Source organism: Terrapene carolina, unplaced genomic scaffold (assembly GCF_002925995.2).
Source record: "Terrapene carolina triunguis isolate 2854851 unplaced genomic scaffold, T_m_triunguis-2.0 Scaffold695, whole genome shotgun sequence".
NCBI lineage: Eukaryota > Metazoa > Chordata > Testudines > Emydidae > Terrapene > Terrapene triunguis.
Window position 1 is genome coordinate 1,004,101 of NW_020665046.1, and position 18,021 is coordinate 1,022,121.

At 62.9% G+C, this 18,021-nt stretch overlaps 2 protein-coding genes across 3 annotated transcripts in view; one reads left to right on the forward strand and one right to left on the reverse strand.

Annotated features, from left to right (window-relative positions):
- The window catches only part of GLIS2 (GLIS family zinc finger 2), a 6,110-nt gene extending 4,169 nt beyond the window's left edge, over positions 1 to 1,941 (forward strand). Inside the window, exon 6 of the mRNA XM_029913501.1 lies at positions 254 to 1,941. Coding sequence (XP_029769361.1) covers positions 254 to 1,062 — 809 coding nt within the window. The 3' untranslated portion in view covers positions 1,063 to 1,941. The remainder of the gene's footprint in view (positions 1 to 253) is intronic.
- A 6,671-nt stretch (positions 1,942 to 8,612) lies between these two features.
- The window catches only part of LOC112117196 (mitochondrial import inner membrane translocase subunit TIM16), a 176,483-nt gene continuing 167,074 nt past the window's right edge, over positions 8,613 to 18,021 (reverse strand). The window contains exons 1-5 of one of the 2 annotated variants that reach the window (XM_024215107.3): positions 13,456 to 13,586; positions 11,963 to 12,047; positions 11,064 to 11,200; positions 10,422 to 10,487; positions 8,613 to 8,775 (exon numbers count right to left, since the gene is read on the reverse strand). In XM_024215107.3, the coding sequence (XP_024070875.1) occupies positions 8,683 to 8,775; positions 10,422 to 10,487; positions 11,064 to 11,200; positions 11,963 to 12,047; positions 13,456 to 13,458 (384 nt within the window). In that variant the 5' untranslated portion in view covers positions 13,459 to 13,586 and the 3' untranslated portion in view covers positions 8,613 to 8,682. Of the gene's footprint in view, positions 8,776 to 10,421; positions 10,488 to 11,063; positions 11,201 to 11,962; positions 12,048 to 13,455; positions 13,587 to 18,021 lie in introns of those variants that run through there. The other variant, XM_029913503.1, reaches the window with a different exon arrangement.

Below are 18,021 nucleotides of genomic sequence, written 5' to 3' on the forward strand. Positions count from 1 at the left end.
GGCGGAGGTCCCATGGCACGCCGGGTCAGGTAGCCCATGGCCTGGTGGCGGAGGTCCCATGGCACGCCAGGTCAGGAAGCCCATGGCCTGGTGGCAGAGGTCCCATGGCATGCCGGGTCAGGCAGCCCATGGCCTGGCTGCGGAAGTGCTGTGGCGCACTGGGTTAGGCAGCCCATGGCCTGGCGGCAGAGGCCCCATGGCATGCCGGGTCGAGAAGCCTGTGGCAGCTCATGGCTGTTGTGTCCCCATGCAGGCGAGAAACCCTACATGTGCCCCTACGAGGGCTGCAGCAAGCGCTACTCCAACTCCAGCGACCGCTTCAAGCACACGCGCACCCACTATGTGGACAAGCCCTACTACTGCAAGATGCCCGGCTGCCACAAGCGCTACACGGACCCCAGCTCACTGCGCAAGCACATCAAGGCCCATGGCCACTTTGTGTCCCACGAGCAGCAGGAGCTGCTCAAACTCCAGCAGCCTCCCAAGACCCCCGTCGCCTCAGCGGAAGTGCCTTACGTCAACGGGGCGCAACTCATCATCCCCAACCCGGCCGCCCTCTTTGGCGGGCACGCGCTGCCCGGCCTGGGCGCCTCTCTGCCCATCCCCCTGGCCCCGGGTCCCCTGGACCTCAGCACCCTGGCCTGTGGTGCCGTGGGCTCTGCTGCGCTGTCGGGGCTGCCCAGCCCCATGCTGTCCCTCAATGGGGCGCCACTCAACTTGGCCAAGAGCCCCTTGCTGGCGTCTCCCTTCGGGGCTAGCGGGCTGGGGCTGCCAGTGGTGTCCCTGCTTGCTGGCAAGACGGACGTGGAGAAGTGCCAGGCGGGCGACACCAGGGTGGCCAAAGCGGGCAAAGCTCAGGGGCTCGAGAGCCGCAAAGACTCGTGTGACAGGACTGAGCGGGCCCGGCTCAGGCGTGCTCCGGAGAGCCTGCCGCTGCTGCCCGGCGCCGTGCTGGACCTGTCCACCGGCGTGAGCTCTATGGGCAGTCCCGAGGCCCTGCCGCCAGGCTGGGTGGTGATCCCCCCTGGCTCCGTCTTGCTGAAGCCGGCCGTGGTGAACTGAGTGAACGAAGCCCAGACGCAAGACAAGGCACCACCTTGGCCCGAGTCTTGACGGGTGAATCCGCCAGCGGGGTGGGGGGGAGCCGGACCTCCTGCCCCCTTCCCCTGCGACTGCCGCTTGGGTCTCACTTGTACCCTTCACGAAAGAAGAGTTTGACTCTTCTGAGAATAGCAATAATCCCCATCCCAGCCCCGCGGCCGGCCCGCACCCCTGGCCCAGCGCAGGCCGCTCCAGAGGCCTCTTCATGGGACCCCCTGAGACAGCTAACTGCCCCCTCCCTGAGTCAGCCGCACCCTGGCGCCTCCTGCTGGCTCTCCAGGGAGCCAACGCTGGCACCGGACACAGCAGGAGCAGGCTCATGACTCTGGCAGGCGCCGGGGTGGGGCACCAGGGTCGGTTGTGGCAGCAGAGCGGGCACCGGAGAGGGACGATTGCGGAGGGACCCGAGCCAGGCCGTGGCTCTGGGAGCAATGGGGCGTGGAGCTGGATCGGGGCCCTAGAGCCAGCCTGGTGTGCCATCGCCCCGTCTCTCCCTGGGGGCTGCCTGCCCCAGGCCTAAGGCAGTGGGAGGCGCCGCTATTTATTTATCTCACCCAACCCCCCGCTCTGACAGGTCCCGCGTCGGGCCCTTGTCCCTGGTGCTGACCAGGTGCCCCCTGCCTGAGGCCTGAGCCATGCAGCCACCTGCATTGAGGTCCCAACACCCAGCCCCGTGCCCACCCCCAGTCAGTGCCAGGTGCTCATGTACTTGCGCCCTCTGCTGGCTGTGTGCAGCCCAGTAGGTGAGTGGGTGTGAGCGATCCCAGAGGAAGGGCCCATTGACACCCTCCTCCCCCCAGCCTGCGGCTTCTGGGTGCCGTGGCCCCTGGCCCCTGCAGCAGAGCTGCCCCCTTGGCACTGGACGCCCCCTTGGCACTGGCCACCCCCTCTGGCCATCACACATGGCCTGGCAGGGAGGATGATGCCAGAACCCACAAACACAGGCATGTTCCCCCCCCCTCAAGCCCCATGACGCGGGCAGCCCTGGGCACCTTCCTCTCTGGCTCAGAGTAAGCCCCCCACCCTAGGATTGGCACTGCCATGGCATTGGGCTGGCAGGCTCCCTCCACTCCAGCTCCGGTTCCCGCACACCGTGGGACGCTGGCTCGTTTCCAGGAGCCCCCACGTGAGGGGCTCTAGCGCCTCGCTCGCCCCAACACCTGCCACTGGCCTTCTTCCATCACCCACCTCCCACTGCCTGCACCAGCCTGGCCTGCAGCACAGCCAGCGCCCCTGGAGCCAAGCGGTGTTTTCCTGCCACTCAGCGCTGACCCGGGAGCAGCCAGCCCAGCCATGTGGTACCACCAGGAGCCGCCGAAGCAGGGGTGTTCCCGTTGTCACCCCCCAGCTGACGGAGCTCCCACCAGCCAACTGGTGCCCTGCCCAGTCTGACACCGCCCCCCCCCCAAGAGCAGATCAGCCGGGCCCCGAATGCACCCAGCCGTCCCCGGGCCAGTGGAGGAGGCAGAGCTACTCACCCACAGCTGGGCTTGCCTGACGGAGATGCCGGCGAGACAAGACCACGATGAACTTCTGGACTGCAGCCCCATTGCCCTTCAGCCCTGGGTTGACTGGACTGAGACAGACAGACGGACCCCCAGTCCCGTGGGGAGCCCTGCCCCCGGACCCCTCCCCCGACAACGCATACTCGCTGAGTATGCCGCTCACCGGCTCCCATGCCCCTTCCCCAACGAGGGGGGAGGGCGGGGGCAAGATCGTCTTCAGCTCTGTTAGTACCTTAGCATGTAACACGAGTGTGTGTGGCTGGCCGGCGCCGCAGGGCGGGAGTCCCCCCCGGCTGTGAACCCTGGCCCGCTAGTGTCCTGGCCCGCCCAGCTGGGAGGCGGGTGCCAGGGGCAGTACTTCAGTTAACACCCTGAGTGGGCAGATTGCTGCAGGCCCCCCCCCCCCAGCACTGCAGGGAGCCCTTGGGCCACCACCCACAACCTGGTGCTGCACCTGCCAAGCCCCCATTCTGGCCAGCTGCCAAGGTGAGCCCCATCAGGCCTGGGGCTGAGCCCCCCCTGCTGTCCCGTCCCCCCCAAGGCCTGCTGCTGACGCTCCCCAAACTGGTTTGCCTTCCACCCTTTGGGCAGATCACCCCACGGACCCATTGCCCATCTCCCAGTGACTGGCTCAGCAGCTGCAACCTTCTCCAGCCCAGCCCCACTGCCCGGAGCCCTGGCTAGCCCTGCCCTGGCACACGCCACCTCCCTGAGGCGTGGCTGCCAGGCTGCCTGTGGGCACATGGCCTGGGCAAGCTGTTGCCCTGAGAGCTCCCCTGGGCCTGTCCTCAGCCAGGGGCTGCAGCATATGCAGGTAGGAGGGACCCCATTAGCCCTGTCCCCCCCACACAGAGTAATGCCCATGGCCTGGGTGCAGCCAGCTGCCCCATGTTCTTCTCTGTCTCCATTGATGGGCCTAGCTGTGCCCCCTGCTGTCCCTGCCCCAGGGGGTTGGTTGGAGACACCCCAGCCAGCCCCGTGGGCAGCCTGGTGAGCAGCAGGCCCAGTGCCAGGCTGAGCCCAAGCAGCATTGGGTGACAGCTGGATGCCCCTGGGGCACCCAGTCCAGGGGAGGAGCAGCAGGAGGCAGAGCCTGGCCCATCAGAGCACTGTGGTTATGCGTGCCAGTTGCTGGGGAGCATGAGCTCCCCCTAGCTGGTCTTCTGCCCCCCCCACCCGACATGCACCCCGCTGGTTAGAAAGCTGATTACACACACAGCATAGAGCCACTCTCACTGCCCACGGTGCAGCCTGGTGGGAGGGCTCTGCTACCCCACAGCACTGGGGGCTGATGTGTCTGCACCTCCCAGCCACGGGGCATCACAGCCCTCGCTCGGGGGGGGGAGCGGCTGGTGAGGTGCTGGGGCTCTGCCCTGAGTGAGGGGCAGCAAGCCAGCCTAAGTTACAGCATTAAATGTGGAGTGGCCAAGGCTGTGGCCTGAGACTACAGCTCCCAGCAGGCACTCCACCCCCTTCTGAGCAGTGCCTACTGGGAGCTGTAGTCTCCAGGAGACACCTGCCCATAAGGAATAGAGTCACAACAATGTGCAGATTGGGCTCATGCCATGCGGCCCAGCAGGCTCCTCCCAGCCTGGTGAGGGCCTGGTGTGGTTGCCCCCAGCAGGGAGCAGATCTGGGCAGGGTTGGTCCCTGCGCAACATGGGTCTGGAGGTTCAGCCGTGGCCAAAGAGGGCAGGCACGTTGGCTGGCTGGCACCGCAGAGCTGCACTGAGCCATTGTGGGTGATGCCCGTGGGCTCAGCCTGTCTCTTCAGCTGGTGCTGGCCGGATGGCCCCACGCAGTATGTACCGTAAGCTATTCTAGACACTCCAGGGCCAGCCAGGCTGGCCTACGGACGTATAAGCTACATAAACTCTTTAGACTGATTTAGCACTTTGAGTGGTTGCTCCAGAGCCAAGCTCCTTGAGCACAGCTAGGCCTGGGCATGGCATGGCTGTGCCCGCAGGAGCAGGCCCAGGCACTTCCTGAGGACAGGGCATCTCCAAGCAGCCACTGCTTGTGCTCAGGTCTCCTGGCCTCTCCCCCTCCCCACGCTTGCCCCTCGGACGCTCCCTCCCCTGCAGAGGGATTGCTCAGTGCTCGCCCCAAGGGGCCCACCCGGACTATCCCTCCCTTACAGGAGGGGTCTCGCTGTCTTTTCCGCTCCTCCTGGTACACAAGGGGGTCCTGCGTACCTCTCCCCTGCCCTCAGCAGGACCCCTGCTCTGCTGCCACCCTCCAACCAGGAGATCCTCCTAGCCAGGCTCTAGACCCCCCTCACTGGCCACATCCTCCACCTCAAAACTCCATTGCAGCTGCTGGAGGGAGGGGCCCTCAGGGTCTGGCTGTTACAGCACTGCAGCCTGGCTGGCAGGGAGCCAGCCCCCCAGAGCCAACGCTTGGGGGGAACCTGGTGCTGCGGGCGAGCATCACGCCTGCCAGCTCTGGGGCTGCCGAGAGATCCCTGCCCCTTCGCCCCAGGCCGGGCGAGCAGCATGCCACTCAAAGGGTTAACAGTAGCACAGCATGTGCTTTGTGATAGACTAGGCCTGCCAGGGCCAGTATACGTTTTGTTTTTCGGTCGTCGTCACACATTCCAGGCTCTCGGTATTTTACCCGTCTCTAAGTGCCTTTCTCTGGTAGTGTACGTTCTTTCTCCTCTTGGCTCCATTGCTGTTAGCATAGCGTTTAACTAAAGAAACAAAGCGAGATGCTCACGACTGCCCCTCTCGGCCTCCAGAGGAGAGGAAGTTTATTAAGAAAACAATAAAGTGAATTGACAAGTTGCCCTGGCTGTGTCAGCCTGTGATTGCTTTTTGGGGGCTCCACCCTGCTCAGCGCCGCCTAGGGACACCACCCCTGTGAGCACATCTCAGCCTCCCACTGGCACCTGCACCCTTAGGTGCCAGCGACGGGCACTGCCTGTGCTGGCAACGGGTCGGGGGTTGCACAGGAGCTGTTGGCGATGAGAGGCAGCGGGGAGGGCTCTGGTGTGGGGACGGGAAGAGTTGGGTTTGAGCCCAGAGCTGCCGGGAGATCTTGGACAAGTGGCCACCCATTTCCCTTCTCCCTCAGTGCCTAGCTGGTCCACAAACTCCTGCCTCCTCCCAGGTCTGGCCAGTGTCCAGCGCAACAAGGCCCGCAGATGCTACCAAAACAGAGAGGGGGAGCCAGGATGCTGCAACCCCCAGTTTGGGAGTCACTGAGCCCTCTGGTACCGACGTCTCCCGCCATGGGCCAGAAGGGGCCCCAAGGAGGCAGCCAGGTCAGGCTTAGAATCATAGACTTTAAGGTCAGAAGGGACCAACATGATCTAGTCTGACCTCCTGCACAACGCAGGCCGCAGAATCTCACCCATCCACTCCCACAACAAACCCCTAACCTATGTCTGAGCCACTGAAGTCCTCAAATCGTGGTTTAAAGACTTCAAGGTACAGAGAATCCTCCAGCAAGTGACCCGTGCCCCACTCTGCAGAGGAAGGCGAAAAACCCCCAGAGCCTCTGCCAATCTGCCCTGGAGGAAAATTCCTTCCCGACCCCAAATATGGCGATCAGCTAAACCCTGAGCATGTGGGCAAGACTCACCAGCCAGACACCCAGGAAAGAATTCTCTGTAGTAACTCAGATCCCACCCTATCTAGTGTCGCATCACAAGCCATTGGGCATATTTACCGCTAATAGTCAAAGATCAATTAGTTGCCAAAAGTAGGCTATCCCATCATACCATCCCCTCCATAAACTTATCAAGCTCAGTCTTGAAGCCAGATATGTCTTTTGCCCTCACTGCTCCCCTTGGAAGACTGTTCCAGAACTTCACTCCTCTAATGGTTAGAAACCTTTGTGTAAGGGTTTGGGATGAACCTCAATGTTCTCAAGAGTGTCCACCTCCCTGTGCAGCCAGCCCGGAGCAATCAGGTGAGTGAGGGAATGTCAGAGCCCGCCCCGCAGGGCCAGGGGGCCAAGAAGGGCGTGTGCCAAGCAGCACAGAGGGCAGTGCCACAAAGGCTGTGTGTGTGTGTCATTGTGGTACCGATGGCCCTTAGGAAATGGAAACAATCTACTATGCCAGCTGGGCTCAGGCAGGGTTATCCCCTCTGGTCTGTTCCCCCGGCACAGGGATCTCAGGACTTGGTAAAGCTAACCCTGCACGGGGTGGGGGCTGCCATCCCCCCCGAGAGCTGCAGGATCGCACCGCTTTGGGAACATGCCGCCTGCCGCCCCCCGGGTGGCCTGGTAGTTACGATGATCAGGAGTGGCAGGAGCACGGGTCTGACAGCTGTTGTGATCAGTGGTGGCCAGAGCTCACCTCGCTGGAGGGGTTTGTGGAACAACGCTGCACCCCAGGAAATGCTCCAAGCATCTCAGGGCAGCTGAAGCCTGGAGTTTATGGGGGAGCCCCCAGAAGCCATGCGGGCCGCTGCTCTCCCCAGGCTGATGGGGCCCGGGTTTTCCTGTGGTGGTGACAGGCCAGCAGCAGGGCGGTTACAGCTCCTGGGCTCAGCCATTCCCCTGGCTCCTGGGAAGGAGCCACAGAGGGGCCATTTGCTGCACTCTAGTTTGGCAAAACGTTCTCAGAAATGGTGCCTGGCGAGATTTGGTTCCTGAGCCCCCTGGGCTCAGTCTGGTCCCAAGAGCCCATCTGCGCCTGGCCTCCATGGCTGGACAGGAGTGGCTGAGACAGGCAGCTGGGGCTTTCCAAATGGCTGGGCAGAAAATGCGTCACTGCAGCTCCCAGGTGAAACCGGCGGCCCTGCACCCTGGTTACTGTCTCCTTGCCCCACTAAACTGCTGGGCTCTTTAGGCTGCCCTTGCCCCCAGGGAGAGCTGGGTGTACAGGGGTCCAGTCAGGTAGGGTGGGCTCACACTGACTCCTGGGGGGGCCCAGCAGTGGGTCTCCTCGCACAGCAGCTTCCCCACGTCCTACCAGATCTCCGCCCATGTTGTCTGAGTCTTCCTCCCCAGCAGACACCATCCTGAGGCCGCTGAAGGACCTGGCCAGGGAGTGGAAGGGCAGATACATCCCTGCGATGGTGGGTGCAGTGGAAAGCGTCTAGCCCCCATCACACTGAGTCAGGGGCACACAAACTCTGTTTCTAGAGCAGGGGTGGGCAAACTTTTTGACCTGAGGGCCACATATGGTTATGGAAATTGTATGGTAGGCCATGAATGCTCACAAAATTGGGGGTTGGGGTGCAGGAGGGGGTGAGGGCTCTGGGGTGGGGCCAGAAATGAGGGCTTCAGGGTGCAGGAGGGAGCTCCAGGCTGGGGCAGGGGTGCAGACTCTGTGGTGGGGCTGAGGGATTTGGGGGTACAGGAGGGTGCTCCGGGCTAGGACTGAGAGTTCGGAGGGTGGGATGGGGATCAGTGCTGGGGCACAGGGCTGGGGCGTGGGAGGAGGTCAAGGGTGCAGGGTCCTGATGGCGCTTACTTCAAGTAGTTCCCGGAAGCAACGGCATGTCCCCCCTCCGGCTCCTACGCAGAGATGCAGCGCCGGCTCTGGGTTCCCAGCCAATGGGAGCTGCAGAGCCAGTGCTTGGGGCGGGGGTGGCGTGTGGAGCACCCTGGCTGCCCCTACGTGTAGGAGACGGAGGACATGCTGCTGCTTTTGGGAGCAACACGGAGCGGAGCAAGCCCTTGGCCCCGCTCCCTGGCGGGAACTCGGGGACCAGATTGAAAGGTCTGATGGGTTGGACGCGGCCCGCAGGCTGTAGTTTGCTCACCCCTGTTCTAAAGCATGGGGCTCCCAGGGGGGCAGCCAGCTGGCTGCATGTAGCACCAGGCATTTCTGGCTCTGCGGTGGGTGGAGGCAATTGGACGCCATGTTTCAGGGCGAATGGTCCAGGAAGGAATGCTCCTCCCCCATCTACCTCACTGCCCACTTGTCCTAGTGCATTATGGGAGGCCCCTGGCCATTCGGTAGTGGATACAGCTGCCCGCAAGCAATGGGCCAGGCCGTGACCCCCCCCGTCTCTCCCACAGAATCTCCTGAATCCAAACCACACAGAGGAAGCTGCAGAGAGGGGATTTATTGGCTGGCTATAATTTAGAGGGGCTGAGAAGAGGGCATGGAGGGTAGTTACGTCTCTGGCTTCTGCCCCTGTTCTCTTTCACTCTGTCTCTGGGCCTCGATTCGGAGCTCTTCGTCCAGCCGCTCCTTGGCTCTCACCACCTGCAGGACAGTGTCTCCAATGAGTCTCACCTACCGCCCAGTCTGCCATACCCGGGCCGGGCCTCAGGCCCAGGATAGCCAAGGGACATGGCTGCACTTCACAGGGCAGCCAGGAGGAGGCAGCAGAAACCAACTGCGTGACTGGCTAAGTTCCCTCTAAGCTGCGCAGCTGCCTATTAAGCCCTGCGCAGGGGCTCAGGCAAGGAGAGGTGCCCCTCCCCGCTGGCCCCAGCGCGGACGTGTCGCGGGCGGGGGAGGGGAGCTCCTCCCTTGGCCCGGCCCCAGCACAGATCTGCCTCGGCTGGGAGAGAGGAACCTCTCCCTTAGCCCGGCCCCAGTGTGGACCTGCCTTGGCCTAGGGAGGAGCCCCTCCCTCAGCCCAGCCCAGCCCCACCGGAGCTGCTGCGGCCGGGAAAAGGTGCCACTCCCCCAGCACCAAGCTGCTGCGGCGAGAGAGGGCTGGGGGGAGTCATCTCTCCCCAGCACAGCCCCAGGGAAGCCTGCACCCCAAACCCCTCATCCCCAACCCCACCCCAGAGCCTGCACCCCCAGCCAGAGCCCTCACCCCACACACCGCAACCCTCTTCCCCAGCCGTGAGTCCCCTCACACACTCCGAACCCCTCGGCCCCCCCCCCACATGAATTTTGTTATGTGCACCAATACAACGGTGAGGTGTCACACATCATCTCCATATTGGTGCACATAACAAAATTCATTCCGCACATGGACGTAAAACATTAGAGGGAACACTGGTGACTGGCGGGGGGGGGGGGGGGGGCTGCTGATAGTGGCTCCAGGCCAGGCCCCACCATGCAGCAGCAGAGGGGCCTGAGAAAGACGCTGCAGCCCAGAGCAGTTTGCCCCCTCAATCCACATGCCCCAGAGAGCACAGGATGGCAAACGGACGCTGTGCCAGACCCCAGGGAACTCAGCCTTTCTCAGGGTCCAACATGCTGCCATCGGAGACACCCAGGGTCCAGCCCGTGTGACAGGGGCCCAGAGAGGTGTGAGGGCATGTGGGCGGGTGTGGGGATGGAGACACCCAGAGGGCACTGCCAGCAGGACATTCACCCTGGCAAAGACCCCGGAAAAGATCTGCTTCTGCTCAGAGGGGTAATTAGAGCGCCACAAACAGCGATGACAGCCTTAGGGTATGTCTACACTACAGGATTAATCCGAATTTAGATAATTCGAATTTGGGAAAAAGGTTGTATAAATTCGATTGTGCGCGGCCACACTAAGCACCTTAATTCGGTTTTAAACCACATTAATTCGGTGGTGTGCGGCCACACTACCCCATTAACTTAAACACAGTAATTCGGTGGTGTGCGTCCACACTAACCCTAATTCGAATTAACAAAATCGATTTAGGCTCTACTCCGTTCGTCGAGGTGGAGTACAGAAATCGATTTAAAGGGCCCTTTAATTCGAATTAACTGGCTCTGTAGTGTGGACGGGTGAAGGGTTAATTCGGATTAAGGCAGCTAAATCCGAATTAAAGTCCTAGTGTAGACCAGGCCAAAGTGTCTCCAGACCCAAGTGCCAGCTCCCAAGAGAGCCAGCCGGCTTCCGAACCTGCGAGGCCAGCCCAATAGCCTGGCACAGAGCAGGACGGATGCCCAGACCCATCCAACACCCCGCTTACCTTAGACTGCAGGTAAAATGATCCCCCCACTGACTTGTCATTCACCTTGAATAAGTGATCGTAGTTCTGCCAAAGGAAACAAGCCAACCGTGAGCTGCCTCTTCCGGCTGCCCCTCGCTCTGCATTTCAGCGCGCTGCCAGCTGGCTGTTCTAAGCCATAGTGACAGGTCCCTCCAGGGGACAGCCATGGCAGTGCCCGCGCCCTGAGGAAGAGGGAGCAGCTACCCTCGCTCACTGACACTTGGCCAGCAAGGGCATGCAAATTCGCTGGGTGGCTGTCATGGGGGGTTGAGTCCAAGCACTTCAGCCCAGAGCCTCTCTCCCTCCTGCAGCACTGGAAAGCCCTGATTACAGGGCAAGCCAAGAAGGGTCCCGGGGCAGAGAGGAAGGTGCGAATGCCTCAATGCACCATGGGTAACAGGCCTGCTGAAGGAAGCTGCTGCACTGAGATCAGAGGTGCCCAGCTCCAACTGGCCACCCATACTCACACTCCCTGGAGCAAAACACGCCACCACCCAGCCATCTCCTGCCAGAGCGAGAACACCAGGCTGCAGCAGCTGGGGAAAAGGGGCTGGCCTTCCAGTAACCTGCTGCTATGCAGACCTGCCTGCTGGACCATCCCATTCCGAGCTGCGGCTTTACCTTCTGAATTTCCTCCGGGCTGAGCTTGGAGATGTTGAGGATCTGCTGGGCCTCCTGCAGGCTAATCCCCGAGATGCTGGTGGCTGCAGCAGACTGGGGCCCGGCGCGTCCCCGCGCATCGGCCGCTGCTCGGCTGGCTGTTCAGAGAGACCCCGAGCTGGTCACTCCTCCAGTCACAGCCCGCTCTCCCCGGCCCACCTGGCCACTGCGCTCACAGGAGAGCTTGCCTGGGGCTATTGCACATGCAAAGGGAAGTGCCACAGGACCTCTATGGACATAAGGAAATGGGGGGGGAGCGGGAGTGAGGGCAGGGGGTGGCAACATGAGCCAAGGATGCCTGGGTTCAATTCCAGTCTGTCACAGGCTGTGTGGGGCAATGGGGATGATCCTGCCCTCCCTCCCAGAGGATCCCCCTGCTCTCTGTACAGCACTCAGAACTGTCCCCACCGGGGCCACAGTAAGGCTGGCCCAGTCAGCCACCGAGCAGGGCCCCCAGGAAACACTTGGGGCCAGACTTGGGGGCACTGCTCCCCAGGCTGCAGAGGCCAATTCTGACAGCAAATCTGGGGTCCCCGGAGACTGGAATCCCAGCCCAGGTCCCCATCCCTGCTCCCTGTCTGGCAGCAGCTCGTGTTACTAGCCTAGGTCCGTGAAGGTTACCCGCTAACACTAACGCACGTTACTGAGCAGTTACCACAAGCAATGGTGCCAATCCAGGCTGCCTTCCCCCAGAAGCACAGGCCCGGTGCCTCGCTCCCACCAGCAGCCCTTTAACATGTAGAACAAAGACCCTAAACCAGAGCTAAGGCCAGGGGTCACCCTCAAGGACAACACCAGGTTTCCATAGCTACCCCCCTTGGGTGGAAGAGACAAGGCTGGCAACAGTGACTGGTGCTTACCTGCAAATTCCTGCCGGAGTGCCCGAGCGAAGGCCCTGCCCACCACCTGCACCCCCACCACGATGATCTGTGCCAGGTACTTGGCCTGCAGGCAAAGCACAAGCAGTCAAATGCCCGCTGCCGACAGGGGCCTACAGAAGAGGTCTTCTGCGTGGGTGTGCCCAGGTTACTCCTCAGACCTTGCATCGTTCAAGAAGGGCATCAGGTAACTAGGAATATCCAGCGGCTCCCCCTCTCCCCCCACAACTCGGGCACTAGTCAGCTTAAAAGCCCTCTCCTCCCTCAAAGCATTCACCCTGCCAAAAGCCAGCAATCGGTTAACCCAGCCAGTGACGCAACATGGTCCAGAAGAGCCAGGGACGGATCGGGGCCAGTGCCCTGGGACTAGTTAAATCACTAGCTATGGGAGCCCAGATGTGACCCCAATGCTCGCTGGGCACGGGATGCAAAAGGGAAAGGAGGCCGCACAGCTGGCGACGCACAGTGTGATTCTAGACAAACCCTGCACTGGGGGAGGGGAGCACTTCACTAGACCGTGCATCTGAATTCAGAGTAACCTCAGCCTTTGCACGCAGCAGCCCGGGGTGTTCCTGTTACACAGCGAGTGCCTTCTAGTGGCCAGGAAGCTGCATGTTCCTGCTGGCTGTATGCAGAGCAAGGCCAGCCCGGCCCTGGGCACCGCAGGACGGGCACTGGACACGGAGGAGCAGCTAATGCCCCTGCATTAGGAAGTGAAAGCGACCAGACAGGCCACTGTACACTGATGCCAGGCGCTGGGCTCATCCCTCACACTGGTGGTGCTGATGAGCCGCGCAGCCAGAGAGTCAAGTGAACGGCGGGCACCGCAGGAGCCCGCGCAGGTGACACCTTCTGCCTGGCAGAGCGGGCCAAGCGCTGCCCTGGCCCCTCTCCTGAGCCAGGGGAGCTTTTAACAGCCCCCAGCCTGGGACGCCTCTGCACAAACACGCTCTGCCCAGGGCTGCTTTCCAGGGGCAGGGGGTACTAGGGCGATGGACGAGTTGTCCCCTGACCTAGCGCCGTCTACACCGGGTGAGAGTCCGGCACTGCCGGGCCGGCAGCCGGGGCCATGGAGCTGTTCTGTACGGCCCAGGGCTGCTGCCGCCTGGCAGAGCCGGGCGAGGCAGACCACGAAGGTCCTGCCCCGGCCGAGCTGCCTGGACCCAGGGCGCGCCGGGCTCGGTCCCGGCCCAGCCGCTTTCCGCCTGCACGGGCAGGAGCTTGGGCCGGGGGCCGGGCGGGCAGCCGGGGTCTGTTCCAGCGCCGCAAGGGGCCCCGTGGGCGAGTCAGTGAAACGCTCCCTGCGGGTCCCCGGGGGCCGGCTCGTGCCAGGCGGCGGGGCCCGGGGCAGCACCGACTCTCCGGCGCCCACCGGGCAGAGGGACCCCGGGGCCGCCCCCCCCGGCGGGCCCTGCGCAGGACGGAGCGCGGCTGCGGGAGCCCCGGCTCGGGGGAGCGATCCCGGCCCCGCTCACCATGTCCCCGGCGCTTCCGGCCTGCAGCAGGCCCCGGCTCAGGGAGCGAAGGGCAGCTGCCCCCGCGGGGGCGCCATAGAGACGGTGCCGGGCAGAGTGTCCCCGCGGCCATCGAGCGGCAGGTGCCGAGCGCCGCGCGAGAGGGGAGCGCGCCCCCTGGCGGACGGCGGGGAGGCTGCAGCGGGGGCGGGGCTGGGGTGCCCTGTCCCGGGAGCCAGGCCGCTCATCCCCATCTTGGCCCCAGCGCAGCAGCACCCCCGTGCCACGTGCTGTGGGCGTGCCCCACGGCCTGACCCACAGCCACCCCCTGCGCTGGGGGGCAGCAGCGCCACGGCACTTCTCTAGCGCTTGGGTCTGGGCTTTGGATCGTGGCCCGGCCCGAGATCTGCCAGGCCCTCCTGCCACGCTCCGCACCCGCAGCCCCTCGAGTGTGCCCCGGGGCTTGGCCCAGCCATGGGGCAGGGAGAACACGGGGGCAGCAGGAACTGGCTGAGCTGGCATTTGGCCACGTCCCTGGCACGACCCACCCCTGGTGAGCAGATTGCCCTGGCATCAACGCTAGCTGGGGCAGAGCCCTCAGGCTGCGATCTCATCCCATGGCACAGCAGCGTGTGGGGGCACTGCTTCCAGGGCTAACAGACGCAGCCCCCTTACCGGGTTGGCTTGGCCCGCTCTCGCTAGTGCTCTCCCGTTCAAACACTGACCAGGCCTGGCAGCTTGGCAGGATTGATCTGCCAAACTCACCGCGTAGCTTGGTGTGTGTGTGCTGTGACTGTAACGGTGCCATGCTGGGAGCTGGCAGCTGACCGGTGTGATAAACAACACCTGTGCGGTGGAGCATTGTGTGCCATACAGTGGCCGTACCTATTCTGAACCATAAAAACCGGGCTGGAAAGATGTTTTCTCACTATATCACAATAATTCACAATATTTCACAATAATTCACAATATTGTGAATTACAATAACCAGTTTAAAAACATCTTCACATTTGGGCCTCGGACTCTGGGCTTGAACTGGAGCCAGGTGGAAAAATTCCAGACAAACATTTTAGGTCAGAATTTGCATTTGTCAAAATCAGACTGTTTTGATCTGTGCTGACAGAGCCCTGTCTGATGTCTGGCCAGCACCCCCGCCCGCTTGGCAGGGAGACGAGCCTGGAAGCCCTGGGCAGGCACCCCGGCTCTGGGGCAGCCCGCCACGTTGACAGAGTTGGAGACCCCAGGGCTCCTATGCTTGTAACTCCAGGGCAGCCGTGGCTCTTGGGCAGCTCGACAGGTGAACGACCCCTGAGCCAGACCTCCAGTCCCTTGAATGGCCAATTTCAACACGTTTAGGTTTGGTTCGAAATCGCAACAAAACGAGACTTCAAACGATCAGCCAAGGGGGGGTGGGCTTTGGTAGGTTGCCCCTGCTGCCAGCCCCCTGCCCATGCCCGGTGCAATAGCATTCACTAGAACAACAGGGAGCCAGTTACCCCGTGGCACTGGCAGTTCCCTTCCCCCAGGGCCTCGCATCTGAACTCAATCCTCTCCATGTTTTGGGTCACCTCCACAGGGGCACAGCCTCACCCAGCTGGGCCCAGGCGTAGCATGGCTGCGATTCCCAACCGCTCCCAGGCAGTGCCCACACCAGGGGCAGCCGTCTCCCAAGCTGCAGGGAGCCCTGAGCTGTGAACACGGCCCCTGCAGGCTCCAAGCGGGCCAGGCTGGAGCATCAGTGACGCATTTAGCGGGAGCCGAGGGTGCCTGGCACTGAAAACTGCTGGCTGCAGGACAATGCGCTGGGCTCGGGGGCTGGGGTGTACCACCGCTGCACCCCTGTACCCCACCAAGGAAAATGGAGGGCTGGGAGGCACCTTCTGTTGGTCACAACGGCGGTGGTGAGCGCTAAGGCTCACCCACGGGAGCACCGGGTCTGAGGGGAGAAAGCAGTCGGCTGCAGCGGCTCAGGGACTCCCTGCCCATGGTGCTCAGCACGCGATCTAAGCCACACTGGCTACCTGCGATGGGCTTGGCCCTCCCAGTGACAGCAGCCGCAGCCCATGAGCTCGGCCACAAAGCCAGCCAGGTGACGGGCAAGTGGGAGTTGGCCACAGGCCAGCATCGACCGGGAGCTGCAGCACCAGCTGGCCAAGAGGCAGGTGTGAGAATCCATCCCCCCACAGCCCCGGAGAAAGCCAGCCGAGGAGGAGGCTTTGTCTGCCACGCTGCCTTTCAGGGACTATAGATTTGCTACCTCCATTTGTTTTTTTAAAGTACTGTTTTTTATTAAAACTCGCGACGCCGTTTCAGAAGCCCCCTCCCCACCGCTGGGTTGCTGGCATTCGTCCTCTTCCAGTGGGCACCCACTGAGTCCCCACTCCCAGATTCCTGTGCCGTACAAAGCACAGCCCCGGCCCTGCTCTGGCACTTGGGCTTGTTGGGAAGGCAGTGCCCCTCGCAGTGCCAGGCCCCCCAGGAAGGGCTGGACAGCTGTGGGCCTTGGCTCGGGGTAGCTCAGCTCTCTGGCCCCAGCTCTGCTCTCTCACCCCAAGAGAACATTCTCCCACCGCCCAGGCAGGTCACATACCGGGCGACATCACGCACTCTCTGCTAGACACCGCCTAGGTGAGCTAAAGGCTCACACTGCTGGTGAAATATTGCGCAGAGCGAATGTAATGCTGGGGAAGGATGCCAGCCTGGCAGCCCTAGAGCCTGGAGGTGTCCAGACTGGGTACCCCACAAGAAGCAGGGCAAGTATCTCTGGGTACCGCCCGCCCGAGCTGCACTAAACGCCAGGGTCAGAGGGAAATCAGCAATAGTGCCTGGGACGTGAGTCTGAGTTGAAACCAAGGGGACAATGCCCACCTGCAGCAGCAGCCTGTGCCCCAAGCCCAGCCTGGGGTAGAGGGGAGGCTCTGGAGGCGTGGCAGTGGGGTTGCAGTGGCAGCTCCAGTGGGGCTGGGCCTGGGTGTGGGCTGGCAGTGCCACACAGGCCGGGCACCCTTGGGTTCCTGATTTCTGGGGGTGCAGCTGAACCGCAGTGCTGAGCTCCAGGCCTGTTCCATCCCTGCTCTCTGCCAAGGCTACCCACCAGCGACTCCTGCCCACCCTCCGGACAGGCAGCCCTCGAGGCCAGGGTGTGGTGCCCCTCTTGGGGAGGCTTGTGCTTTGAACGTCTGCCCGATGGGAAACAGAACAAGTGAACAGAAGAACAATCCCAGGCCAGGCCCCTGCACTGGATCGACAGGTGCCAGCGAGCCAGGGGCAGCCGGGGCGACAGCCTGACACAGAGAAGGCACTTGGTGTACGTTGTGCCGCGGTCATTCCAGCCTCCGGCCCTTGCTCCCCGCAGCCTGAAAGAAGACCTCGATTCAGCAGCATGAGGCACGTGCAAGTGCTCCGGGGTAGACTTGTGGAGGTGTTCAAGGCACCTGCTGCCCTGGGTGTCAGACCCCTAAAGCCCCGTGCGTTGTGAGCAGGGCTGGCCTGAAGGAGGCGCTGCAGGCCGCGCCCTTGCTTGGGAGCCGTGCTCAGTCGGGCTGAAGAGATTGTGTTGACAGAACAGGAAGGGTTGGTGGCTATGAAAGGCCAGGCTGGGAGGCCCAGACCCCACGGTGGCACCCCCAGCTCCCCACGGCCCTCTCCTTCCCCAGCCTTGCAGCCCCCGGGTGGCTCTGTCCCTGCCCACGGTGGTTACCACCACCATGCCATTGGCTGGGGCCCAAGCACAACATGGATGTCAGCCAACCGGCGAGCAGCTCTGCCCGAGGGTGGGTGGTTTGAGGTGCCCGGAGGAGCCTGCTGGTCCAAAGGGCAGAGGGTATAAACTCCTGGCCAAAGCCGCGGGCAGCATGGCCAGCCCCGGCCTGGCAGCACAGCGGAGCGTCCGTAGCCCTGCCAGACCCCACATGGAGAGGAGGGTGCAGCCTGGCAAAGCTGGCAGGATCTGGCTCACTCAGTCCGTTAGACCTTAGGTAACAAGGCAGAGCCCGGCACAGAGCTGGCTCTTTGGGAAAGGGCCGGGGCTGGGCCTGAGCCCCTCCAGGGAGATCGGGGCTGGATTGGGGAGCGGCGAAGCCCTGGGGTGTGGGCACAGTTCAGCGAAAAGCAAGGCCTCAGCGTGGAGGCTGCGAAGGCCAGGCAGGGAGCCAGCAGCATTGGCACGGAGGAGATTGCGGTCCCAGGAGACAGGAGTCGCCCCTCCACGGCTAGTCCTACAAAGAAAGAGATGTAGTGAGCGGGAGCCTGGGCAAGGCGCCTGGCACACGGGTGTGATCGCTGGTACGCTGCCCTCTCCAGGTTCCCCCACAACCCGGGCAGGGCACCTGGCACACGGGTGTGATCGCTGGGTACGCTGCCCTCTCCGGGTTCCCCCACGTCCCGGGCAGGGTTACTGGCACAGGGGTGTGATCACTGGGCACGCTGCCCTCGCCGGATCCCCCCCGTCCTGGGCAGGGCTCCTGGCACAGGGGTGTGATCCCGGGCACGCTGCCCTCTCCGAATCCCCCCACATCCCGGGCAGGGCGCCTGGCACACGGGTGTGATCGCTGGGCACGCTGCCCTCTCCGGATCCCCCCACATCCC